The following is a 27,870-nucleotide window of genomic DNA, read 5'->3' as shown; positions in this document are numbered from 1 at the left end:
CTGTAGCGGTGCATTGGATTCTTCCATCCTAAGTGCAGGACCCTGCACTTATCCTTATTGAACCTCATCAGATTTCTTTTGGCCCAATCCTCCAATTTGTCTAGGTCCTTCTGTATCCTATCCCTCCCCTCCAGCATATCTACCACTCCTCCCAGTTTAGTATCATCTGCAAATTTGCTGAGAGTGCAATCCACATCATCCTCCAGATCATTTATGAAGATATTGAACAAAACCGGCCCCAGGACCGACCCCTGGGGCACTCCACTTGACACCGGCGGCCAACTAGACTTGGAGCCATTTATCACTACCCGTTGAGCCCGACAATCTAGCCAGCTTTCTACCCACCTTATAGTGCATTCATCTAGCCCATACTTCCTTAACTTGCTGACAAGAATACTGTGGGAGACCGTGTCAAAAGCTTTGCTAAAGTCAAGAAACAATACATCCACTGCTTTCCCTTCATCCACAGAACCAGTAATCTCATCATAAAAGGCGATTAGATTAGTCAGGCATGACCTTCCCTTGGTGAATCCATGCTGACTGTTCCTGATCACTTTCCTCTCATGTAAGTGCTTCAGGATTGATTCTTTGAGGACCTGCTCCATGATTTTTCCAGGGACTGAGGTGAGGCTGACTGGCCTGTAGTTCCCAGGATCCTCCTTCTTCCCTTTTTTAAAGATTGGCACTACATTAGCCTTTTTCCAGTCATCCGGGACTTCCCCCGTTCGCCATGAGTTTTCAAAGATAATGGCCAAGGGCTCTGCAATCACAGCCGCCAATTCCTTCAGCACTCTCGGATGTAACTCGTCCGGCCCCATGGACTTGTGCACGTCCAGCTTTTCTAAATAGTCCCTAACCACCTCTATCTCCACAGAGGGCTGGCCATCTCTTCCCCATTCTGTGATGCCCAGCGCAGCAGTCTGGGAGCTGAACCTTGTTAGTCTCATTCATTACCAGTCCTGATTCTTCTTAGCAGCTCTTGCTTTTGTCTGACAATTACACTGTTTTTTCCCCCACTGTCAATTAACTTTGTGACATATTAACAGGAGAAACCTTTCACCCACACATGCAGCTTCACAAGAGCTTAACTATAGGGTCTGTACTCTACTGCTCCTTCCAGGAAAGGATGCTGGAAAGGAGACAGGGTAAGTGATCCATGCCCACCTATTCAGCAGCCTGAATGGACACAATAGGGAGAACAATTTGCTCTGTCCTACTGATGAAGGAGACTGTGCAGTCTCTATGTAAATGGAAAAGCCTGGGAGATTGTGCCTGGGTGAGCTCCCTGGTGTTCTTCTGTGGGGCACAATGACCCCCCCCACACACCATCATGCAGCGCTGTGGCACAGATATCACAATTTAGCCTTTTGCCCTGACACCCTGTGATATATTTTTAGGTAAAAGATACACAAACATCACTTCTGACACCACTGAAATGCAGTCACTTCTGAGGTGAATGCAAAGCACTAACATCACCTACTAATACGGCACAGCTTTTTAGGCTAGGAAGCAAAAACTTACATGGTATCAAATTAAAACTAAAGAGGGAATTTAGGAAGGTAGTATGGACAATAATTACTGGAGTTTTATTTGATCAGTACACCAAGATTAGCATTCCTACCCTTCAGTAAAGTGGCAAGGGATCCTAAATGACAACATGTGGTCTTCATGCCACATCTCAAAGATGGCCCACTCAGCAACTTAGCGCCACTAAAAAAAGATCTGGGACACTACCTGAATACTGACTTGGAGGGAAACTATCAGTGACTCCAAATCAGCACTACCTTCTTCAGCTCACCTAGATATCGTGTGCAGATCTACAATCAAAGTACTCACCCTGCTTAGTTTATGAAATGTAACAGGGAAACAGCACAGGGAAATGCAATCAAGAGAAGAAAAGAGCTGGAGGCATATAAACAACAATTCTGCTAGAAATGTTAAAAAAGTTACTTGCATGCTCTACTGCATTCATAGTGCCAAATACGGTACATATCAACACATAATGAAAATAATAATAATTTTTTACCAAAACATATACTGAGTCCAAGAGGAAGCACTGTCTGCAGTCACACACCAATTGATTTCCAACAAAAAAATACTGCACCTCATATTTGTAAATGTTCTTAATTCTAGCTCAGTCTTATTCTTAAGAGTCTGAAGTTTAAACTAAGATTTTTAAAAATAACAGGTAGTAACCTAAAGCAAGAACAACAATTAAAAGAACATTTCAGGGGTGTCAATCCTGATACAAAACTGTAAAAGGAACATAAGATAAGGCTAATATTCTGTCTTTATGTTAAGGAACTGTATGTGACAGGATTCACAAGGTTGCATTCCTTATTTAGAATACTCTATTGTTCTACACTAAAACAATGGTCCAAAATATTGAAGTAACATGCTTGTCGTATTACTACTGTAGGATACTGGAATGGTTCTTTTAAGCAAGGGGTAAGCATTTGTAAGGTATATGCTGAAAAACTAAGGCACAAAAGGGAGAGTTAAGAGCAAATAATAGTGAACATTGCTTGCTTTTTTCAGTTTCAACCACAGCTTTAGCGTTACTGAAACATCAGTGTTTTGCACACTCAGATTGAACACAAAGGTATTTAAGTCCTGGCACTTAGAAACAAGAAGTCCAATTTTCAAAGGTGCTGAGTACTTACAGCTCCCATTGGCTTCAGAAGGATTCAGCACATCTGAAATTACTTTTCATGGAAATAGGTTTCCTTTTTGCATATAGACATGCATCTGTTGTTCCTAAAGTCACTTTTCATACTGTATAGATTTCCTCCTTGCTGTAAATCTATATTAAATCCTTTCTTCATGTTTTGCTAGACAAACTACCCTTGAGAGTTGTCCTCATTCTAAATTCTTTCATTGTCAGTCATAAAATAATTCAGTACTTCAAAGTGAGCATAGAGGAGGCAGCAGGAGGCAGTCATTGCTACAAGAGACATAAGATTTTCAAATAAAACACCTGTAAGGCTGGGAAGGACAGCACAGTCAATCAGAAGAACTGGAGATAAGCACCTTCTAAGTAGGGTTGCACTATTAAAAGAAAAATTTCATGAAAAGGTACTCAAAATAAAGTTGGGAAATCATCAGTGAAGACTGCCTGGAAAATTACTTTTGTTACTGGCCATGCAACAATTCCCATGCTGGAGTCCTACTTTATTAAATCCAAATTAAACTTGAAATAAAGTCTTTCCCTTTGGATTTAGGGGTTACACAGCCCTCCTGCTTGGGGCCTGTGTTTCTCTGGGAGCTCCTCTCCATTAGGAAAACTCCTCACTCTGCAAGTACCTCCCTGCCACTGAGCCCCAATGGATTTTTATCAGGCTCAGGTGTTCTTTATTCGAGCATGAGATAGGCGTGTTCCATGTAAATTAGCTTGTCACAGGTGGCCCTGGACTCCCTTAAAGGAGCCCAGCAACCCTGTGACACCTTTCCACTTAACTTCTAGTTGATAAATACGTTAAAATATTACAAAATTAACTTTTCAAAATGAATCTTAACTTCAGTCCATCTGTGCTGTAATATTTGGCTAAGGTTGCATGTTAAATTTTCACCACTCTAATTCAAAAATTGCTTGGCTGATCTGCTTCAGACCTTAAACAGTCTGACAGCATGAGCTTAACCAGGAGAATTTTTAGGCCAAAAGGAGGCTTAATGTATAATTACTTTTGCAACCTTAAAAATGGAGCCATGAACTTAGCTCTGTAATACAGACAGTAGTAAGTTTTTTTACTTGAGCATGTGATTTAAAAAGAAATAAAATTTGTGGGGGACAGCTTGATGGACTAAGAGAACTTCCCAAATCCCGTAAGGTATGTGTACTATTTACCAGATGTATAACAGTTGATGTGCATATCTGGACTGTGGATTTGAAAGGCACTTTCAGGCCCCCAGTTTCAGGAGTTCCAAATAACAAGTAGCTTGTATCCTTAACTATACAGCCATGACTATGTCTCAACAGAAAATACATAACCAGAATTTGAGAGAGACTTATTAACAAGTGTTAGAAGTTCAGTCTAGCAGTCTATTTCTATTTAGATGTGTCAGTTACATCATTTCTTATTCTAAAGCTATACCATGAGGGTTATGTTTAACCTTGCGAGAGATACCAGAAAAAAATATTGCAAAAGATACGCACATCTTATGGCTTTTGTCTGAAATTCAGAAATACAGGTAGATATTTGACATGTTTGAAAATGTGCTATGCAATTGAAATAATTAAGGTAAAAGCAAATACAGACAAAACTGAAGAGCTTTTACTTTTGTAGCCCAGTTACCCATGCAAAAAATGATTTTACTGAGTATATACATCCCTATACCCTAACAATTAGAAACACAGATCTCAGCCATGGAAAAATGAAAAGAAAAAAAGAGAGGGAAACTATTATCATAATTAGAGCTGTGTAAAACTTGGATGTTATGCTTTTGCAGGCGTTCATTCAAACCTTTTCTTTGGCTTTGGCTCACATCCCAAATGTTGCTTTGACTTTTGGGCTCAATGGAAGCCAAAAGCTCTACATGAAATTTGGCCAAAGTCAACATATTTTTACAGGTTTGGGGTCAAAACCGTGCAAACCCACCAAGTTCCTCCTACAACTATAAATCAGCTCAGGTTTGCCAAAAAGTTTGTAAGCTGTTTGGCATACCAAGCTTGAGCTTCATTATCATAGTTTGATAAAATGTTACTCAAATCCATCCTCCATTTCTGTGTGCGGTGTTCCTCCCTTTCTCCAAAAGTATTAAGGCCCAGTGCTGTAAAGTGCTGAGCATCCTCACCTTCCACTGAGTTCAGGATCACTGAAGGCATTCGGTACCTTGCGTGAGACACTCTGCATCTTGTAGTATTGGGTTTATAGTGAATAGCTAGGCATTTGGGAGTGCAACACAGAAACACATTTCACTTTTATTCCTGGTAATAATGATTAAAGTTACATAAATAGCTGTAGCATATTATCAGAGAGACAAACTGTATCTGGAGGCACCTTCAACCAATGTTTGCAATGGGGCAATATAGTTCGAAATATGCATACCACTTTTGTAAGCAACGTTTGAAAAAGCAAATTCATACTTTTATGTCAAAAGGCGTATACGGGGGGGCCACAAAGAGAAAAAAAATAGGTCCTTATTTAATTTTTCAGCCTTTTATGAATGTTCATCAACAGGTACTCCACCCTACCCCAAAAAAGCACCCCAAACCTGATTAAAGAATTAGAAAACATGCCTTATACTGATGGACTTATGGGGCTCAATCTATTTAGTTTAACACAGAGAAAGTTAAGAGGGTGACTTGATTACAGTCTATAAGCATGTACATGGGGAACAAACATTTAATGATGAGCTCTTCAATCTAACTGAAAAAGGTATAAAACAATCTAATGGCTGAAAGCTGAAGATAGACAAATTGAGACTGGAAATAAAATGTACATTTTAAACAGTGAGAGTGATCAAGCATTGAAACAATTTGACAAGGGTTACAGTGATTCTCCCATTGCTGAATTTTTAAATCAAGATTGGATGTTTTCATAAAATATATGCTTTAGCAATAATTTTGGGGAATTCTATTGCCTGTGTTATACAGGAGATCAGATGTGATGATCATGATGGTTCCTTTTGGCCTTGGAATCTGGACCTATGAAAATGAGTCAACAATGCAACGCAGTTGTGAAAAAGGCTAACATCATTCTGGGGTGTATTAATAGGATGGCATTTGTATAACAGAGTCCCACTGTACTCAGCACTGGTGAGGCCTCAGCTGCAGTACTGTGACCAAGTCTGTAGTAATATCAGGAAATATGTCGACAAATTGGAGAAAGTCCAATGGTAAAAGGTTTAGAAAACCTGACCTATGAGGAAAGGTTAAAAAAAGACTGGCCATGTTTAGCCTTGAGAAAAGACAACTGAAGGGGATCTAATAATAGTCTTTAAATATGTTAAAGGCAGTTACAAAGAGGACCTCAATCAATTGTTCTTTGTGTCCATTGAAGGTAGGACAAGAAGTAATGGGCTTAATCTGCAGCAGGGAGATTTAGGTTAACTATTAGGAAAAACTTGCTAACTGTAAGGGTAGTTAAGCTCAGGAATAGGTTTCCAAAGCAGGTCGTGAAATGCCCATCATTGGAGGTTTTTAAGAACTACTTGGACAAAAACCAGTCAGGGATTGTCTAGGTTTACCTGGTCCTGCCTTTATGGAGGGGTCTGACCTTGATGTCTTCTCGAGGACCCTTCCAGTCCTACATTTGTATGATTCTAGGATTCTTCACCTTCTCTATTTGTTCATACTTCAAATAATAAAACAGAAGGAGGGCATTCATTCCAGAGAAAATAACAAATTAACAATGCTTTCAAACCCCCAATTGTTTTTGTATTGAAAATACACCTACACGATTCATACAAGAGGTAAATATGCACTGTAAGAAATACACCTTAGTACGTAAAAGTGTACATATTCAGAATATAGGCACTAGACTGACTAAATTTCTTTCAAGTCCTCATACTCAAACTGCTGGTGATTTTCTTTTACCTATAAATGTTCACCCAATCGTAAGCATCTCAACTTACAGTAAAAATAATAAAATGTATTGTGGCATTCTAATAATTGGAAAGAGACATTCAAGCCTAATCCTTTTTAATATTGGTTCATTTAAAATGTATTTCACATTTACTAAGTTTTCCTTAAAAACACAAATGCTATTGTTACATTGTGCCTGTTATTCAAACGAAAGATTTGGCACAGTTGTTTTATTACTTAAAAACTAGTTTGGGGAACAATAAACGTAACAGAAGCCATCATCATAGAGGATATACAAAAAACCCAGACCATTCAGAAAATGGCTAGAAGAGATAGATAGGTTTTTGCTTGTAACAACAATATATTTGGGTTAGAAGACAGATGTTCACAGTGCACATGTGGTTTACCTGTGAAGGGAAATTTTATACATGTGCACAAAACCACAGGGTAGTTATAGTTTTAAGCCTGTAATAGGAGCAAGAAAAAAATGCCTGTAAGATGAGTAAATGTGTAAACCCATCACTAAATCAGGTTAAGAGAAGAGCATTTCATTTAAAAATTGGGACCTTTATGATTAGGTTCAGGTATTCAGCAAACATTTAAGAATATTGTTCAACTGTGAGCATTTTAGAAACTGCGGTTTGCTAATTTCTCATAAGGTTCCTTTCACAACGAAGAAGTGCAACCAAAACAAAAACAAATCTGCTGTAATGATACAGGGAAGCTGTGTGCTTCATTTTCAACAAGTATAATTGACTTTGACAGCACACCAGTAATTTAATGCACTAAAATCAACACTATATACCTCAACCATCTGGGCATGGAGAGGGCAAACCTGCACCTATATATGAACTTTGACAATGGAAGCATTTTCAAAAATCTAAGAAACCTCATTAAAGAGAGGCAGCAATTATGTCAATATCTTCTCCAAATCAACCTTCTGCATTCAAAATCTAGAACAAGCATACATTTAAAGCCAGGCAGTTATACATCCAATATTCAGACCATTTCAATGAAAAAACTGATTGGCCTAAACTTACTTACTAGAAAATATAGAGAATATAAGTGTTTTTGTCCATTTTAAGAACTTTTTCTTTAATTAACTTGTTGTATGACTTTATTCTAAGGCACAATTACAAGAATAAAGCAGAACAGCTCACACCTCCTCCTTGGTCTTCAGGCTTCTTTCCATGTTTACTTGCTCATTGGCATATTTTCATTGGGAGAGGACACCCCTGTTTATGCCCATTGCACCAAGAATAAGGTGTGAGTACTCCTTCCTAGGCAGACATTTCCCATTTTGTATGTGTGCAACTGATTGTTCCTTCCTAAGTGGAGTACTTTGCATTTGTCCTTATTGAATTTCATCCTATTTACTTCAGACCATTTTTCCAGTTTGTCCAGATCATTTTGAATTTTAATCCTGTCCTCCAAGGCACTTGCAACCCCTCCCAGCTTGGTATCGTCCGCAAACTTTATAAGTGTACTCTCTATGCCATTATCTATATGGTGAAGATATTGAACAGAACCGGACCCAGAACCAATCCCTGAGAGACCCCACTCATTATGCCCTTCCAGCGTGACTGTGAACCACTGATAACTACTCTCTGGGAATGAATTTCCAGCCAGTATGACACCGCTACATGGCTAAAGAATGAGTGTAAAATACCTTTCACTAAGCTGTTGCTATTCTGAAGTATTATTAAATAAATGTTAGCTAAACCAAGGAACAAATGCAATCTTTACAATATTTCCAGTTAGTGCAGGCATGTCCGTAGAATACCCTCATAGACACAGAGAGGAAAAACTAAAAAAATTATTTCTAAGAATGCAGTACAATAAAACCTTTAACTACCCTTCAAAGAAAAATGGAGACAAATTCATTCACAGTTTTAAAAACAGGACCATCTTGAGGAATTCAAAGTTTAAAATTGTATGCAAATCTATATCAGAGGAACATAGCACATTAATGGGAAAATTCCAAGTGTACAATTTTATGTTTCTTTTATTTGAAAAGTTAACAAGGATTTTAACTGTGATGACATTTAATCTAACTAAGGATACACTGAAATCTTTACATATTAATTAAGTAAACCTTTACCCCATCCAATGGGAATTACTTCACAGCTAAAAATAATCATAATAAAAGCAGGCTACTGTATATAAATTCTTTGCCCCCCATGTACATATAAAACAGTAATTTTACAACTGAAAGTTGCTTTTTCAGTTGTTACAATTCATTTTATTTCTCTGGGACTGGCTTTTGATTTCCGATGTTTAATTTAACACCGAGATAAATTTTTATTAAATTCACTGGAACTTGATAAGGGATCTCAAGTGGGCCCTTTCCTCTGTATGCTGGATTCCCCAAAATGCCATTTAATATGTGAATCCATTCAGCAACATTCTATATAGTTTAAGATTTTTAAAAAGTTAACATTGCTACAGACTAGTTATGTACAGGGTAAACTTTTTAAACTGGTTCATCTCTTTTTAAATTGCCTGTTCTCTCCGCCAGTGGCCACAACCACAGACACTGGCGGCAAATCCTCAGCTGATGTAAATTGTCATAATTCCATTGTTTTCAATTAAAATTAATTTATTCATTTAATGCAATGGGAATATTACAATTTACCCACTTGAGGATCTGCTCCCATATATTTCTACTCAGGGAGTCTTTTTCCCCGTGAAGGTTGGATACAGCATACAATGTTTTCCAGATCCAGTTAGGAGCCCTAATGTCTTCCCTAACATTCCTCTACTCATTCCACTCTCTCCCTTCCTCCCTAGCAGTTACTGCTCTTTCATGTATTCCTGTTTGCTCTTTATTCAGCCCCTTATCACATTAGATCAGTACAGTCATACAGGAAATTCTAATAATCCAATACACCATAATTCCCATTCCTGACCAGGTCCCTTACAGGGTTCATAAAACAGTTATATCTCTGCATTCATAACAATATTACATATCAGCTTCACATCTGTCCATTATATGTTACCAACTCTATTTTTGCCATAAAATTCTACTTTGGATTTTTTTTAATGAATTTGTCTTCTTTCCATAATGGTAATTTAGACTTTCTTATTCATTGAATAAATTATGATACCAGCTATGACCTTGCATAACCTACCTACCAATCACAGTAGCAAACCAGATAGAAAGGTTAATCATCAGTAACTGAAGTTATTTAAGTAGATTGTCAATGGACATCCACCCCATTCTTAGGATGTAACTGATGTTGCACCAAAGCTCGCAACACTCCGGAAAGCTTTGATCACTGGGAGAGATAGGGACTTCATTTCAAGCTATGGGATGTTGTAGGAGGCACAGCCTCCCCATACCCTCACACCTTCCCACTCTTTCAGAAATCAATGAACACTGCAAAACAGTTGGGATGGAGTGCAGATGGTGTGGATCTGTGCTACTGATAATCTACTCAAAGAATTCCCATGTCAGCTAAGTAACCTTTCCTTCTCCAAGCTAATGGACCAGGTGCCTTAGCTTGGAGGCAGTACCAGACACATAAATCTTTATACATGGTCTAGCCACTAGAGGGAGACAAATAGCCACACTGGGTTAGCATATGCTACACACATGTGAACACAAAACAAAAGGAAATTATGACATTAGGTATTTCACCCTCATATGGCCTGTTTTACTCAGGTTTTTCAAAGCCTTCTATTTTCTTCAGACAACCTCTCAATCTAGTCACTTATTTTTAGACAGTAGAAAAACATTGTTATCTGAATGAAAGTGAAGCAAAGTATTTTCCATTAAATTCTTGCTGTATATAGCTAATTATATTATATTATAGTTATATTTATAGCACCTGAAAAATTATGTCAGCAAATAAAAGAAAACGGGTTTGCTTGCAAAAAGAAGTTCAGCATAAGCATCATTTCTGATAAACCAGGTAAATAGGATAATCTACATCATGAAGCTGTCTTTACATTACACAGTAAAACTTCCCAAATTTGTGTTAAATGAAGGACAACTGCAAAAATAGGTTCAGACATTTTATTGCAGTTTTGTTTGCAGAATTTCAGTCTAAATTATTGTCTTTGTCATTGATTATAATTTATATAATCTACCATGTTTAAATATATAACAGCAAGATACTGGACAAACTATAAGTCAAAATTAACATAAAAAAGCTAGCAATGTGTGTTTTGCTACATTGGGCTGTGATGTGCTGAAATACTAACATCTATTATAAAGAGGTTATTGATGTAGAGTTGACATATGACTTGATTCGCAGATGCCCTACTGACTAACCTTTTGCAACTATATCTCACTGTAAACCTGTGGTAATTATTGCTGGTAGGGAGAGCTGGTTTAACCAAACTATTTCTTTTGATACACATTGAATGTGATTTCCCCCTGGAGATTACAGGAGTCCCACATGTGTGAGTTATTACATAAATACTCAGAGGGGGGAAAAAAGGTGTATCACATTAAATTTTCCCTGATTCTTATTGTTTTAGGGTTTTTTTCCCCGAGAACTATTTTTCTTAAAGTGCCCATTAATATATATTACATACATCTTTCAAAACATTTATTAAAGCATATGTTCTATAAACTGTACCCTTATTAGAAATAGTCATTAGAAATGTTGTTTAATGAAACATGCAAATATTTTCAAATAATTTTTCATAGACTTTAAAGTAACTGTAACTGGAATATATGAGTAAAACCTAGTTTGTGATATCAGGATATCTTACTGTATTGCTTAATGGATTTAAGTCCTAAAAGTCAGGAGATCCAGGTTTTAGGTCTATTTCCGCTGTGTTTCTTTGGGCAATCCCACCTAAAATCATAGTACATAAGAACATAAGAATGGCCATACTGGCTCAGACCAAAGGTCCATCTAGCCCAGTATCCTGTCTTCTGACAGTGGCCAATATATGGGGTTTGCTTGCCAAACAAATAAATCAATAAATAAGAAAAATCATTATTTCTGATGCACTGCTAAGACAGGGAAATCTACATTCAGACTTTTAGATGAAAGATGCTCCAGAAGTGCATATAATATTATCATGGTTGTTATAATGAAGTATTAATAATGTTCTGTAGTACTCCTGGCTTAAGTCACAAATCCTGAAGGAGATAAACATGTTTTTAAGAATAAAATCAAGTTATTGAATATGTATATGTAAATAACTGTTGGTGAAGAAAAAAAAGACATGAAATGAAAAAACAATTGTAGTTACAAGATATTACATATTTTTGTAAATGGTCAGTTAAAAATACACTGTACAGAACACTGTCATTTCTGTCAGTCTATCAATTACTACAAAGAAAGAAGGATTTTAAGAGACTGCAAGTCTACTCGAAACTGATCTTCAAATACGATTTTCATAGATTGTCTATAGGGACCTTTTATAATAAAAGTCGTTTTGGCTTCTGGGAATTACACTGTGCAATGAAAACAAATGTCAAAGCAAATCCCAAAAGAAGAAAAACACTTCTGGTATTGATCCTCAGACCTACCAATCAACCTTTCTGCCCTCTGTAGATTCTCAAATAGTTAGAACTTTTCTTCATCTGAAACCTTTTAGAAAAATTCTCTTCAGCATAATCTTAAAACATTGGCTGAAGTTCAACACACATTTCAGCAACACATATGGAATTTATCCAGAACTTATGGAATCTCCACTGGCCAAGAAAAGAAAATGCCTAAGTGTTCATTCATGTTAACAATCTGAATTAATATTCAAATGTATGTAAGCTATCTGTGTCTTTAAATGTATTTATTTTGATTATTCTGATTTTGTAAGTATGCTATTTTTTAAACTTATTGCAATAAATCATCAGAAGCAGATTCAGCTTTTCTATGACTCCCATCATAAATCTCAGTACAAAGTCTCAACATCAAAACAAAAACAATACATCATAGTGGAGGCAATTTCCTCAATTTAAAAAACAAATAAAATATATATTATAAATATGTGCATATTATAGGTATGCATACAAGATGAATGCTCTTAAAAATGCAACTGCTTTTCCCCCAGAGATATTTGAAGGAAAAATCCCTCAGTGAATTGTGTGAAATTCATAATAAACTATACATTTTGCTGAGGCCTGGACATTTTTGAGGTTGAAGTTATTAGTTACACTTCCTATCCTGGCAAAATTCAACTATAATTAGAGAAGCAGAGAAATAGCAAAGGAACAAATGCCCAGGAACAAATCACTGATGTGCACAGTTGTGTAATCTACCATGCTAGGCTCTTTCTTTTCATACCTCTTGTTTTATAAAGGGTAAAAATATTCAATACATATACGCTCCTTATTTTTTTTAAACTGATCACACTTCAGCTTAACCACTGGAAAAGAAGAAACTTTACAATCCCTAAGGAACCTATAATTTGAAAACGGAAGCATACAAGAACATACTTCAGTTTTCAGGCAATAAATTGAAAAGAATTTTGCAGATGTATTACAGAAAACTGGCATAAAATGTTGGCTTTTACATTTCTTCATATGTTAGTTCATTAACTCAATAGACAGTATATGGAGAAAGCCAAAAATTACAAAGATTGCCCATTTGGACTTGAAATTGGCTTGTTTATCCAAAAAGTATTTGCCAAGACCTCGAAAAATGTATCCAATTTAAGTAATGAAAATTTAGTGTGAACATCAGAAAAGAAGCTTGTGCTGAAAATTCTTCTGTGGAGGCTAGGCTACTACATTAGAGCTCTAAAGCCCCAGGTATAGTAATGAGCCTCAGGATCTATAATCTTGTCTTAAACTGCAGCTTTAACCACAGATATGTTCAGGTAGCACAGGTACCTGGTTCAGGGTCGCAAAACTGTCACGCGTTTTAATAATAATCAATGAACTTATTACTCCCACATTTTTCCAGAACAGGTTTTCAGAAGCTTTAAAGAGAGGCCTCTTTTCTAACTCTAACACGGATATATTTGAAACCTGACACATTCTCAAATTCTGCCTTCAGATCTTTACCACAGCTCTCTAATTTTTGTATTAATTCATGAGTGAAGAAAGGAAAACAACCTTTTTATATATATTGTGATGAATCTGAATTCTGCCATCTTCCAAAATGTGAGTAGCTTTTTAACCTATGCTGTCAGCAATTGAGTTAGAAGCTCTCCAGACAATAGGCCAGATTGTCCATGGCTTTTATGCCGAGGGGAAGGCACAAACAGCCTTTCCTCCACCACTTACACAAAGTCCAAGGTCTAGTGAACTTGTGCACCCCTCATCCCCCCCGGGTATGCATCACTTAAAATTCAGTGGGGAAGGGAGAGAAGAATGTGGGCTAATTCTCTCCTCAATCCCTTCCCCTTCGCCACCCCTTCTTTGTGTAGCTAGGCAGCTGTAGAGAAGGGCTGAAACAACCAAAGGTATAACACACTATGCATTTCCCCCCTTCACAATGAGGGAAGATCAGGGAGGAATTGTATCCTGAAAGGCAAAATCCTAACCTCAGCTCCCTCTTCCCACACAATGAAAGCCAATGGCTGAAAGCCCAAAATTGTATTTACACAAAATAACCAGAATTATTAAAACCTTCAAGATACTACATCTTCTTTCTGAGATGGATACAGACCCAATTTCAGATAAATGCATGAGTTAAAAACTTTTTTGTTTGCAATGTCATTGTAGCTATGTTGGTCCCAGGATATTTGAGACACAAGATGGGTGAGGTAATATCTTTTATTGAATCCACTTCAGTTGGTGAAGAGACAAGCTTTCAAGCCTCACAGAGTTCTTTGTTAGGTTTGGAGGAGGTAACCAGAGTGTCCAAGCTAAATGCAAGGTGGTATGGATTGTTAAGCATAAGGGGTTCGCACATGCTGTAAGGGATGCATTAGCATGAAATGAGCAATTAAGGGTTAGCAAGCAGTAGGGTGTGTTACAAATTGTTGTGATGAGCCATAAAACCAGTGTCTCCGTTAAGTCCATGTTTTTAGTTCCCAGTAGAGGGGTAAATTATGCTAACCCTTAATTGCAGAGTTTATTCTAAGTGGTCTCCCTACAGCATGTGTGAACCACTTATGCTTAACAGCCTATCCCACCTTGTTTTAACTGTGACACTCTGGTTATCTTCTCCAGACCCGAGGAAAAGCTCTGTGAAGCTTAAAAGCTTGTCCCTTCCACCAGCAGAGTTGGTCCAATAAAAGATTGCCTCACCTACCTTGTCTCTAAATTAAAATTAAATTTGAATACAATAACTTATGATTTTGAGAGTCCTGAAAATGGGAGCAGTATGTGTTTCAGTATGAAGTGAGCTGTAGCTCACAAAAGCTTATACTCAAATAAATTTGTTAGTCACTACAAAGCTGTAATTTTATGGATGGGATTTCATCCTACCTTGTTTGAAAATTCAGAAATGCATACTGACATCTGTTTGTGTAATACAGTCACACTGCTTCTTTTATCTCTAAATAGATTACACTGTTGTATTTGTTTGTGATACTTCATCTCATCTTCAAATCTTCTCTTTTTATTAAAATTTTAATATCACTGTTTTTGACATGTCAGAAAGAAAATTCCTTCTACAGCATATCATAATAAATGTACATCAGGTATACCACTTGGTTAGGTTTTGGTTATATTTTAATTTAAGAAGACTAGAGAAATGAGATGTGACAACACATTCTGTCTTCAATGTATCTTCTATTTCTAATGCTGTTAGGGTGGTAGAAATTATACCAATAGAAATTATACCAACAAACTGGTAAATAAGATTGAAGGATTGTTGAGGTCCTAGAGAAAATGGAATTGTAGAGCACAAAACAGTTTTGTGCTGAATTAAATCACTTGGGACCTAATTTAATTGAATGGGTGTCTACAGACTTTCGCATGCCGAGAATCATACTTCTACAAACCTAGAACCATTTTGCTAGCCTGCAAATAGCGGAGAACAATTTATTTAAAGGAACAGTACAGTGGATAAACTGAAATCCCAGATTACAATATTCCAGATTAACCTGGATTTTGCTCTTAAAGAAAAGGAAATGTTTTGCTGCAAAGAAAAATCTCTCTTCATGATATGGTCCTCTGCTCTCTTCTACTCAACCTGCTTTCAGGAGAATTATTATGAACTTATTTGTTTAAATTTACAAAGGAGGCAAAAAAATTTCATAAAATAAATCTCAGGGGAAAATGACAGAAACAGATTTTGAAGTTGAGCAGATCAGAACAAAATAGGCAATGAACATTTTTTACTTCTCTCTTCCTGCTGGCCCAAAAATCTACCTTGGGACATGTATGTGTGTTGCTGTTTAGATAAATACACACACACACAATTGAGTTATTGTGCTCAGCATGAATATAATATGTCATGGTTTTGATCAAATTTTATAGTGGGAATTCTACATTTATGAGATGTAAATCAGGCACAAGTAGAAATGTTTCCTATGAAAGTTATTCTGATAATTTACTTTGTATTTGATAAGAACAATTTGTGTAGTATTATGTGCAAATTTTCATTGTTTAATATTGTGGTTGGAGCACATGAGATACTCTTCAAATAAAATTATAATCACCGTACAGTTTGTGAGGTCCACTGGATACTTTAGAGTTCTTTTAAAAGTATTTAGTTTCAGACTAAAGTATTTGGTTTCCAGACACTCTGCTGTGATTTGAGATAGTTGGTGGCTCATGCTTCTAAGGGAGTGCGTAGGCCATGCTGCAGTGAGGTAATGGCTATGTCCAGTCCCTTCATTAGCAGTATTCAAGCAATTATGGAACTGGTTGAAGTAAGACTTGACCTTAGATTTTCTTTATGTCTGAGATACCTTTACATTGTTTTAGTGTATAAGTTTTTATAAGCACGTGATGATGGGAGTATTTTAGTCTATATTCTTAGCCAGTTTTCTCCACTCCCCCAATTCCTGCCATTTACTTCTTCCTCTTTAGAGGATGGAGAGAGAGAAAACTGACATCTACAAAATCAGTCATCCACTTATTGGAAAATAGTGCTGTTTACTTGAACGGCAAGTTATCAATAAGAGGAAATTTTGGAATCACACAGGATGGGAGATAATGTTTTGCCATCTTCCTCTATACAAGTCACATCAAGACATGCTAAGCCTCCTTCTGGCAAGCAAAGGTATTTTCCTATTTTAAAAAAATCAATCAACATATTTTTACAAAAGTAAATAATTAGTATATCAAAACAGGAGATGGTCTGTAAGCATTCTTAACTGGATGTTGCCTTACAAACTTACTTTTATTCTTATTGAGAGGATTGGGAACTCAATATTTATTAGCAAGCAAATTAGTTTGCTGAAAGTAACAAGTCATAACACATGTTGGCGAGTTATTTTGATATCTAGACAATATAGCATGAAAGCTTGTCCTGTAATAAAAGAGAAAGGAGAACTATAGAAAGATAAATAGTTGAGGTTTTTTCAAACTTTTTACAGCTTGGAATCCACACCAGAAAACATAGATTTGAGAAGTTCTGTGGAAAGCTGCAAAAAACTTAACACTGAACCAAAGATTTTTGAGGGCCAGGGAAAAAACTGAAATACTCAAATTAAACAAACCTCTCAACTGCAAATTAAAAAAATCATAAACAGATATAATGATCTCAGATATCTATACATGTTTTGATAATATTTTGTCTTCAAAATGTAAATAGATCTTTGGCTTTATAGTCAGGGGAGTAAAAATCTTCCTTCTTTGAATGCTTAATTTCACGATTGAAAAAGCTGTGTATTGATAGCCATCTGTTGATCCCATATCCACAATAAACTGCATAATTTACTCTAAAATAAAGTTTAAAATGTAGCAGGAACTACTGTGTGTTTTTTTTTTAAAGAGAAAGAGAGGGTACTTACCAACAGTAGTAGCTGCAGTCCTTCACACAGATTACCAGTATAACCACTTTCAAGTTTTCCTAGGGGCCTATGCACTTTTGGCATTGATGTCACGACCCTTCAAAAAGCAATGGTATGATCCCTCATGCAACCAAATGTTCAATAAAAAGAAATATACAGAGCTACACCCCCAACTCCAGCACAGTTCTTTTCCCGTTTATCAATATCATAACAACAGTGGTAGAGGAAGGAATGTGTACAACTTCCTATATTAGTCAGAAAACCAGCATCCCTGTTATTCTGTAGGCCCAAACAAGTATATTTCTTGTTCCCACTTGCCGTAAAGAAAAGTATTTAAGAAGTCCGTCATCCATGAAAGACTGAAGTCACCACGAAGAGTTTGAGAGACTATCCATGTTGATCACTATAATTTCTGCTCAAGTCATCTGCTTTCAAGACAGATGAAGAGCCAGGGAAGAGAGGGGATGCTTGATACACCATTCTCAAAGTCACATAGCTTCTTGACAAAATGGACATGGGCAGCTCCTCCCGCTCTTACTATTTCAGTAATATACGTCAGTGTCTACATGGTGTGCCTCAGGATTCGCACAGGTCTGCCCTTGATTTGTGAAAGGAAAGCTCTGAAAACTATATAAGTAACCTTAATTTCCAAGACATTATTCTGAAGTCAGGCCTCTTCATATTTCTGAAGGCCCCTAAATTTTATAGCAATCCAAATATGACCCTAAAGTTATGCCTGAAACATCAATCAAAATTTAAGCCAACAGCTAAGGGAGATTGAAGTGAATTCCCCCAGCAGACGTCCTTGGGCACTGTCCACCACAATAGGGGTCTAGAATCTTCTGAGACATGATCACTAAAGGCTGGAGATTGTCAAGCCAAGAAAGATACTCAATTCTTAACCAGCTTTGAAGGTGCCTCACCCTGAGCCAAGTGAAAAGTATTGTATACTCACAGGATGCCCTGAGACCTCTAAATTTCAGGAAGAAACTGATGTTGTTGTGAGGCTGAGGTTTCACAGAAACTACTGACTTCTGAATTTCTTGAAACCTGTCACATAGCAAGTAAGCAGTTGCAGACTTAGGGACCTTCTCAGCTGTGTAAACTAGATGGAAATCCAGCTAACTTATTTCCTTGGGTTTTCCCTAGGGCAGTGGTTCTCAACCTTTCCAGACTACTGTACCCCTTTCAGGAGTCTGATTTGTCTTGCATAACCCCAAGTTATACCTCACTTAAAAACTACTTGCTTACAAAACCAGATATCAAAATACAAAAGTATCACAACGAACTATTACTGAAAACTTGCTTTCTTTCTCATTTTTACCATATAATTATAAAATAAATCAACTGAATACTTACATTTCAGTGGGCAGTATTAACAAGTCATTTTCTGTATGAAATTTTAGTTTATACTGATTTCGCTAGTGGTTTTTATGTACCTGTTGTAAAACTAGGCAAATATCAAGATGAGCTGATGTACCCCCTGGAAGACATCTGCTACCCCCAGGGGTACATATGCCCCTGCTTGAAAACCACTGTCCTAGGGGAATCTCCAAGTAGCCTAGAGCCAGCTCTATGGTCTCCCGCACGAACTCCTTCCCAGCTCCCAGTGTAGGAGCCCTACCTGAGGAGATCTGGCCAGAGCTACACTGTGCTCCAGCACAGGATATGTCCTGAACTGACATATTAGACCCTTGGAGCCACAGCCAGCTGGCTATGGCCTCACATATTATCAAGAATCTATTATACTTGGTCAAAGAATTTTAGGTCACTCTTTACATTAAGGTTGCATTTTTAAATGGTTTATAAAAGGTTAATAATTTAACAGATGTTATAAGCATATACAGACATGAGTAATATGTGCTATAAGCACATCCAGTAGAAGGTGTTACAGATGGATATAAGCCACATGAATAAAGCAACATATTGAGCTATTGGACTCTATAGTAATGTATAAGAATTAATTCACCATGTATTAAAACATCCACAAATAATTTATTAACTATTTATATACTATTTATAAATGAAACCTTAATATAAAGATTAACTATGTTTTCCATTTTATCTGGTTGTTCATTGGGACAACACTAAAATCACATCTATGAATTCACTATGTGCCCATTTCACTAAAAAGGATTTAAGCAGAAGCCACACAGGTTCAAATTCTATCTACTAATATAAAATATTATCATACCTTCCAACTGATAACAAATATCCATATTCCAGCAGTGGGCTAATTCCTCATTGGGAGAGAAAATGAGTAGACACAAGTTACCTCACTATAATCTAATTTATTTACAATATGTATCATTTAGAACACAGATATTAGAAAGCAAAAGCCGAACACAGTAGAAATTCAGTATGCTCACAAATGTAGTCAAAAGCTCAGAGACCTGCAGAAAGCAGCTGTATTGCATCCCTCCAGCCAGATTCTTCGTAACTAAGTTTGCAGGAGTATTTATATTATGCCAAATAAATTAAATTATTTAATATGATGAGGTGCTAAAGTTTTAAGTCCAAGTCCCCTTCAGTCAGATGCCTCAGATGTCAATCAAAATCACCTCTGAGTTAGTGCAAGCGCTCTGGGTCAGCCTAGTCTTTTCTATAAACATAGCCATTTGTATTTCCAAAAGATCTCCATTTCACATTTCAAAGATTTCTTTTACATTTGACATTGGTTTCTATGAGCTCTCTATTCCTCACTTACCTGCTTTTGAACACTTGCCCTTTAATCCAACCTGCTTTGCACCCCTAATCAATGGAATGAGAGACAGTCTAATTCACTGAGGGAGCGGACAGCAGAGAGAGAACACATCTCGTCCAGTGAAAGCACAACAGACATCAACAGGGAGTGGACAGAAAGAAGCGAGAGCAAGGAGTGAGGAAAAGTTATCCAGATAGCCAGTCAGCTAATAGTAAAACCAGGATAAAACTTGGATTTCATTGGAACTGGACCCAACACTAGGACTGACCCTGATCACCTTACTTATGGGTTAGATTGTGCCATAGTAAGGAGCAGTGTTGAGCTGCCTCTCCCCAGAGAAAGCACTCATAAGCATTCTGCAGCAGAGTCTGTCCCAGAGTTTCAAGCACATAGAGGCTATGGACCTGCTTCTAAGGCCTTTGTGTGGTTCAGGATATCAGTAAGCCCTGTGCAGCCAGCTAGATCTGCTGGCTAGTGCTTTGTGGTGGGAAGGGGTAAAGCCATGGCCCCACCTCCTTTTCACTTCCAAGGGAGTAGAGAAGGAACAATTAAGCACTCCTCCTGAAAGCAGGAATTGCAACTGCCCAAAGGGAGATGGAAGCTCATTGTACCCTGACCCTTCACATGTGCATTTAGGGTCATGCAGAGTCTAACTCTACATGATGTATACTACTCTGATCAAGATGCCCTATAATGTCAATTCCCAAGTTACAAATAAAGATTTGGTATCACTGGCTTTTACTCACATTACATTATATCTTGCAAACTGTTGAGCATCTCCTTCAAGATGCTCGGAACCTTCAACTTTCAGTGAAGTCAGAAGGCACCTCGTGGTTCAGAAATCAAGCTACCAACAGTGAGGTAACTTTCAAGGACCAGTGCGAAAGCCGGGTCTGAGAGAGATTAACCTCTTTTTTTGTTTTGTCAGATTTTTTAATGCCTCTTTAACCTGTGGGTCACTGTCCCATGTGAATAAGGCCCTCATGTTAGAGAAAGTTAAAGCACTTTCCATTTAGGAAGAGGTCATTCAGTTTTTCTGAACAATTGTATCAAACTTCCCTCTCTTTTTACCTACAATATGCCACATATACTATTACTGGGTATATTGCTGTTTACAGAAACAAGTATCCAAAAGTTGTAAACACACCCAGGACGGAAACACCACATCTTTTAATTTCCTGATAAAGATAACCACATATGGTGCATTCCTTCTCAAGGTAAGTTTGTTCTATTATACAGGAATTAAACACATTATAGCGGACATTTATTTCTGCCTCATGTAGACTTCTAAAATATACATTTTAAATGAAAAATTAATGTAATGAATATAAAGAATATTAATATTAAAATAATTGTTCTTAATTATTTAACATTTTCATAATTAATTACTGGCAAATGTTTGATAGCAACTGAGTTGCAGAAGAGGGATATATCCGAGGCAGAGCTTATTCTTTGAAAATTCAGCCAAGGTATCACTCTGGTACTATTTGATGGGCACATTATAATTATATATAAGAAGATAAAATGAGAGAGAGATGAAAGCTCCACATGGTTTTCTCTGAGGGTACCACATCAAAGACTTAGAAAGAGAGTTCTGAAACTATCTTTTAGTGAATGTTTCCACCACAACAGCCTTCTGAATTATCAATGGCAAAAATAAAGCGCTCTCAGGCTATTAAATCAGATTCTGTTTACTGGGATAAATTAATTTATAAAAACTAATTCAGTGTTCTAAATGGTAATTCTGTACTATAGAAATCTAATTTTATCCTTATAAATTACATGGTCCATGGTAAACCTACATAAACTTCATGATTTCTTTTTTTAAAACCCCAGATAGTATAGTACAGTGCAGTATACAACACTGCAATTTATAAAATTTCCAAGAACTTGGATGATATATAATCTCCTTTATCTGATTCTGACATATCTAGCAGTTGTAGAGCCTACACTAGGTAGCAAATAGTGGTGTTAAATTCTCCATATTGCACACAGACATACTGGAAACACAATACAGAACACAGCACATGCAGGCCAAATTTCATCTATTAGAAACCATTCAGGGAGCCACTATACCATCAGATCAAGCAAACAAGCACCTGGAGTACTGTAACTTAAACTTTACCTATACACACTGATTCCAGGTATCCCCACGTGGTTCACAGAATTTTGTAATATTAGATACTTTTGATCAGAGGTTATTTTTAGTCAATTGTCAGAGAAGGCTAAATAATAACTGAATGCAGGTATCAAAATTATGTGTTAGTCTCTGCTACAATATTACTTCGTCTGTACCCATTGTATCACTGAATTGTATCAGCTGATTATCTTGCAGAATCTTTCTCTCTGAATTTTGATGATCCATTAACTGTATAAACTCTTCTGAAACCAAGTTAAAAACCTGTCTTTAAAAATGAGGATCTGTTGGTTCATGAAGGCTCTGCTTTTTCCTTGTGATACTTGTTTTTAAATCTTTGAATGTTTTATATATATATGTGTGTAAGAATAATATAATGCTTAACCTTCTATAATTATTTTACAGGGAAAAACACACAAAACAAAAAATACGTTCACATTCCTTTCATTCTGAGATAAGTCAGGAAATGGAAATGGAATATCCTTCTTTCCTTTACACTAAGGGAAAATGATGTTACACTGAAGAGAAGACCAATAGATTCCACTCAGCATTCCTTCAAGTTACTCATACGTAAGTCGGGTCACATAGGTATAAATGGGTGCAGAATTTGCTCCAAGGAGTGCAAGTGAAATAAATGTAAGAAAGAAATGTATGGCTATACTATACAGATTTAAAATTCTCAATTCAAATCAAGTTGTCAGCATTTCATATCTATGATTAATATTTAATGTATTTAGCAAATTCTCATTCAGAGTCTTCTTATTCTGCATTGCATGGAAGATCCCCTTCTAGCACATATTGGACCTAATCTTGTGAGGTTATGAATGCCTCCTCTGATGGGAGTTGAGTGATCACTGTATTGCAGGTTCAGACCCATTATGCATCTTTGAAACAACACATAAATTGGAAAAATACTTTTTCTCGCAATTTTAAAGTGTAATTAGTAAACCAGTATACAATTATTAATTAAGAAATCGGCTCACCTGCAAGTGCTGAGAGTTGTCTGTCATATTGTCTTCCCGCCTACGAACTTCTTCCAGCAACTGCGCATTCTTCTTTTTTTCCATTTGTTGATTGTGCTTCAGATTGGCCACTTTCTTGTTTTGATCTTTCGTGTGTCTAAGAATTGTATGCATATGCCCGTTAATTCTGATGGCTACAATCACGTATCTCTTGCTCCAATTTAAACTTGTGAACATGATTTATCACCAGATGTCACGTTTAAAACATAACATTTTATCCTGTTTTTAAAATGATATATCAAAATGGTCTAGATGAAATGAAATTTCCAATGATAAAACAAATATTCTGGCCCACAGATTATTTTCATCTTTGAAACCTTCTCACAAGACATATTCCAAACACTCTTTATGCTAAAATAGACGTATAATCTCATGATATTGCTGTCATACATGACATAGTAGAGAGAATTTTTTTGAAGAGTTTGTTGTATGTTTGGCTGAATGTGTTTGTTATGAAGCTGCCTGCTTCAAAAAGAATAGTTTCTGACAACGGACCAGATCCTGCAGTCTTCACACAGGCACTGACTTCTCAGACAGTTTTGCCTGAATAAGGATTACAGGATTCGGCCTTGCAGTAATATTTAATTATTAAGATACAGGGAAATAATAGGGAAAGTATACTGAATGTTCCAGCTGTGCTGTTTGCTGAAGTATGCTGCACATTCATATTTTTACAGTTCATTTATGGATGGCTTTTGGGGGGAAAAGATAAAAACCAGAGGAGCCTTATGTTTTTAAATGACATAATTCTGATTTCTACAAAGGAATTAAGTAAATAAATCAATTCCTGGCTAGCATTTCATGAAATTAGAAATATTTTCTCAGAATTAAACATTTTGTTAAGACTGAGCTCAACTTAAGCTAAAAATTATATAACTGAATTGTTTCAAAGTTGACTCATATTTCACTAGGAATCTTATTTATTAAAATATTCAGAATTCTCCTGCTTCTTGTACTTAGAATATTTCCCTAGATGAATGGGGTAAAACACTTTTTTGCCATTTATCCTACATCGTCAGCAACTGTCATGTCAAACTCTGAAAAAAATTCTTAGAGCTGCGTTTTCTACCTGCTTGGGTTCCTAGATATTATTTTCTTTGACTTTCTTTTGATTCTGAGGAATTTGCTTCTTTTTATCTATATAATAATAAAGTCATGTGCAAATTCCTAATCAGATCTACAGGCTAATCCTTTTTTGCCAAATGAAGGGGATATTTTCCAGTGTCTATAAGGAAATTCCCCAGTTGCTTCTGCAGTGGACACTTTAAGAAAAGGTCTAGTTACAATGTACATTTGCTGCACAGATATTAGGATGCTGCAACAACTGGGCCATGTTTTATCATTTTAATTGTTTTCTACTGACAGTGCCACTGACTTCCCACGATGGGTCCTGCCATTTATTATTTATACTACAAACTTTCCTGTGAATCTCAAGGAAACAGCAGTGCCATTATGCTTTTTAAAAAAAAAAATAGAAAAGAATGGCATAGAACAAATTTGTAGGTACAGCACCATTATACAACAGATAGTCTATTATTATTAATGGAAAAATCACCAGTAACTATGTAAGAGTGAGAATTTATAAAAGCAGTTAAATTAAAAACCAACACTACTTGAAAATAGCCTAATATATTTCTACTAGGAAAAGCCTTAAAAAGTTTCAGGGAACAATGCTGTCTGATCAGAGATATAAAACTCTAATTATTGCAAGTACTATAAAATTAAATGAATTTTCCCCAGATCTCAGTCCAGTCACACAGGCTGAAAAAGGGCTTTGCTATTCTGAAAATAAATCTGGTAGACAAGGGAGCTGAAACCTCTATTTTTCCACTGAGCAAAACTAAAAAGGGCCTGATTCTTTGTTCCTCTCAGCACCTTACCTAGTCATTTGCAACAGTGAAAAATGAGTGTAAAAGGCTAACATCATGATTTGACAGCATTTTACTTTTACTTTGCACTGGCGTAAGGGACTACACAAGGTGTAGGGCAATGGAAAATCATGCCCACGGTCACTTTTGTTGAGCAATCTCATATATTCTGGGATCAAGCAATAGCAACCAGATTACATGACTATCTCTTAAACACTGTTGAAGGCAAGGGCAGGGACGTACAAGAAACTAACAATGACTGAAACAGGACTCAGAGCATGATATTGATTTCCTTCCTTTTTTGACATGTTCCCTTTTTTCCCTTCCAGCACTGGGGAAGACCTCCCAATAAATCCTTGGTAATGCAATGTTCTTTCATACAATGTATTTTTTATATATATTACCAGTGTGAGACTGTAGAAATGCTCTATATTACATCAATTAGAAGTTAAGATGGCAGAGTAAGAAACTGGAACTTTATCCGTTACAGATCTTCAATCATTACTCAGGGTTTCTCCCTCTCCATGTAATGATGGATGCCAACATATAACAGTGTGTTCCTTGGTGATTGGTTTTGGCTAGAGTGCAGAGTGGAGGGACTGGTAGCCAGTGCCGACAAAAGCCGAAAGGGCCAGCTTCTGAAGATAATAGAGACCTGGGTTTCACTGGTAGACCTTGTGTCTGTGGAAAGAGAGAGCCTGAAGTCTTCACAGACTTCTTTTGTACCCTCCTTCTACCCCTTTGCAGGAGGGAGGGTGAGAGGATTTGAAGTGAGCTGAATTCTAGAATTAGACTGAGAATGGTCTACCCTAGGTTATGGGTCATATGGTGGGAGTCCTATAACTCCTGCACTGAAATCACTTCAGTGCCTGGTACATGAGAGATGTGGGACATACAGCACACCTCTCCAGTGCTCAGTTAATAAAATTACGGCCTGCCACTTAAATCCATCCCTGTATCTGCCTTCATTCACCTACATGTCCTGATCATGCATGAGATGGAGGGAAGATGGGAAGTTAGGTGGCAATATTACAGCATCACATGCTGTTTCTCAGATTATACAATATAATATACAAATGTTTCTAGAATTTTAGACAATGTAGCACCTTCTGTTACTGACTACTACATAGCATATGGCAGTACGAGAACTGATGAACTTCATACAAAAGTAAGTATGCAAAGCTGATATGCAGAGCTCTGCCTCATTCACTGTGTGAAAGAGGCACTTTACAAAGGCTGTAGAAAAATATGTATGAAAGTTATAATGTATTATTTAAGAAAGAGTTTTTGATCATGTGATTATTATTATTTGCATTGCGGTAGTGCCAACATCCCCCAATCAGGGCCCAACTGAACTAGGCACAATACAAACAAATCAAAGACGATCCATGCTCTGGACAGCTTGCTGTATAGGGTTATGATAAGAGGCAACATATAACCAGCCAAATGGGTGGTGGATGTTTAGCAGTAAAGGTCAGTATATTTGCATAGCATTCGTAATCTCAGAGCTCACAGTAAAGATTGCATCCTAATATGCATATACAAAATAGAGTTAAGGTTGCAAGTGGAAACCCCACTGACATTCCTTGACTACTGGGTACTTAAAATGCACAACTAACCATTTCTTGAGAAAGGTTTTGAGAGACTCTGCTAGATTGTGGGTATTTTGTATATTTGTTTATTTTTTAAAGAAAAAAGAAATATAATCTTAAACTATATTGCTAGAAGTCTCTGGAATGCTCTCTCTTGTGCACTCCGGTCCCTATTCAACAAAGTGCTTAAGCAGGTATGCAACTTTAAGCACATTAATCCCAATGACATTAATCGGACTAATCACACTCTTTGCTGGATTGAGACCTCATTGGACGTGTCTACACTGCAGTTAAAATCCATGCCAACTGACTCAGGCTCATAGAGCTCAGCCTAAGGGGGTGTTTAACTGTGGCTGGAGCTTGGGACCTAGGACCCTGGAAAGTAGAAGGTTCCCAAAGCTCGGGCTGCAGCCTGAGCCCAAATGTCTATATCACAATTAAACAGCCTCTTAGCCTGGGCCCTGCAAGCCTGAGACAGTTGGCATGAGCCAGCTGCGTGTTTTTAATTGCAGTGAGGACTAGCTTCTGTATAATCCTTTCTCACTGAGAGCCAGATTCTGCCACTCTACTTTCACTCAGTGGTGATACTCACATTAGCAGGATTACTCAGAGTGAGGTCACCCTCAGTGGGCAAGATTGACACAACCCTTACTCTACTCTCCAGATAAGGAATAGGGTAAAAGGCCCCCTCCTACCTCCCACTCATAACAGGTGAGATTGTGATTCCAGCTGCAGTGGAGAGAGAGGACGAGAGAGAGAACAAGAGCTATTTGCCTGACACTCCTTGCTGTGAGCAAGTGGGTGAGGAAGGGGTGGAGGAGTAGGATCCTTCCCTCTCCTCTGCCCTCTCCCCACCTGCCACTAGCCAGCCAGAGTAGTTAGCTGGGACACAATAGGGGAAGAAGCTGCTCTACAAAAAGAGCTAAAATAACTTCTCTCCAGAATAAGGAGAGAGCAGGGGAGTACTGAGACTCTGATTCCCAATTAATTCTCTAGTCTGCTTCTGGGGCACTGGACTGTGCATCACCCTTTAGTGAGGCCAGATCATAAGGTTATAATCTAGCTCACAATTTGGCTGAGCATGCACCCAATTTAATGAGACAAAGACTCATTTCCTGCACCAGTAAGTACATTTCAAATAAAGCTGCAATCCTACAGAAAGATCTGGTGCACAGACCTTAGAATCTTTCAATTTAAAATGCAGATGTG

General features: G+C 37.2%; 1 protein-coding gene across 21 annotated transcripts in view; it reads right to left on the bottom strand.

The window, feature by feature from the left end:
* The window catches only part of ERC2 (ELKS/RAB6-interacting/CAST family member 2), an 829,921-nt gene that overhangs the window by 371,757 nt on the left and 430,294 nt on the right, over positions 1–27,870 (bottom strand). For all 21 annotated transcript variants that reach the window (XM_074957759.1, XM_074957756.1, XM_074957751.1 and 18 more), the window contains one exon: positions 23,163–23,298. In XM_074957759.1, coding sequence (XP_074813860.1) covers positions 23,163–23,298 — 136 coding nt within the window. The remainder of the gene's footprint in view (positions 1–23,162; positions 23,299–27,870) is intronic.

Source organism: Natator depressus, chromosome 7 (genome assembly GCF_965152275.1).
Source record: "Natator depressus isolate rNatDep1 chromosome 7, rNatDep2.hap1, whole genome shotgun sequence".
In the NCBI taxonomy this organism is placed as follows: Eukaryota; Metazoa; Chordata; order Testudines; family Cheloniidae; genus Natator; species Natator depressus.
The sequence above is the reverse complement of the archived record's forward strand: the minus strand, read 5'-3'. Positions and strand labels throughout refer to the sequence as shown.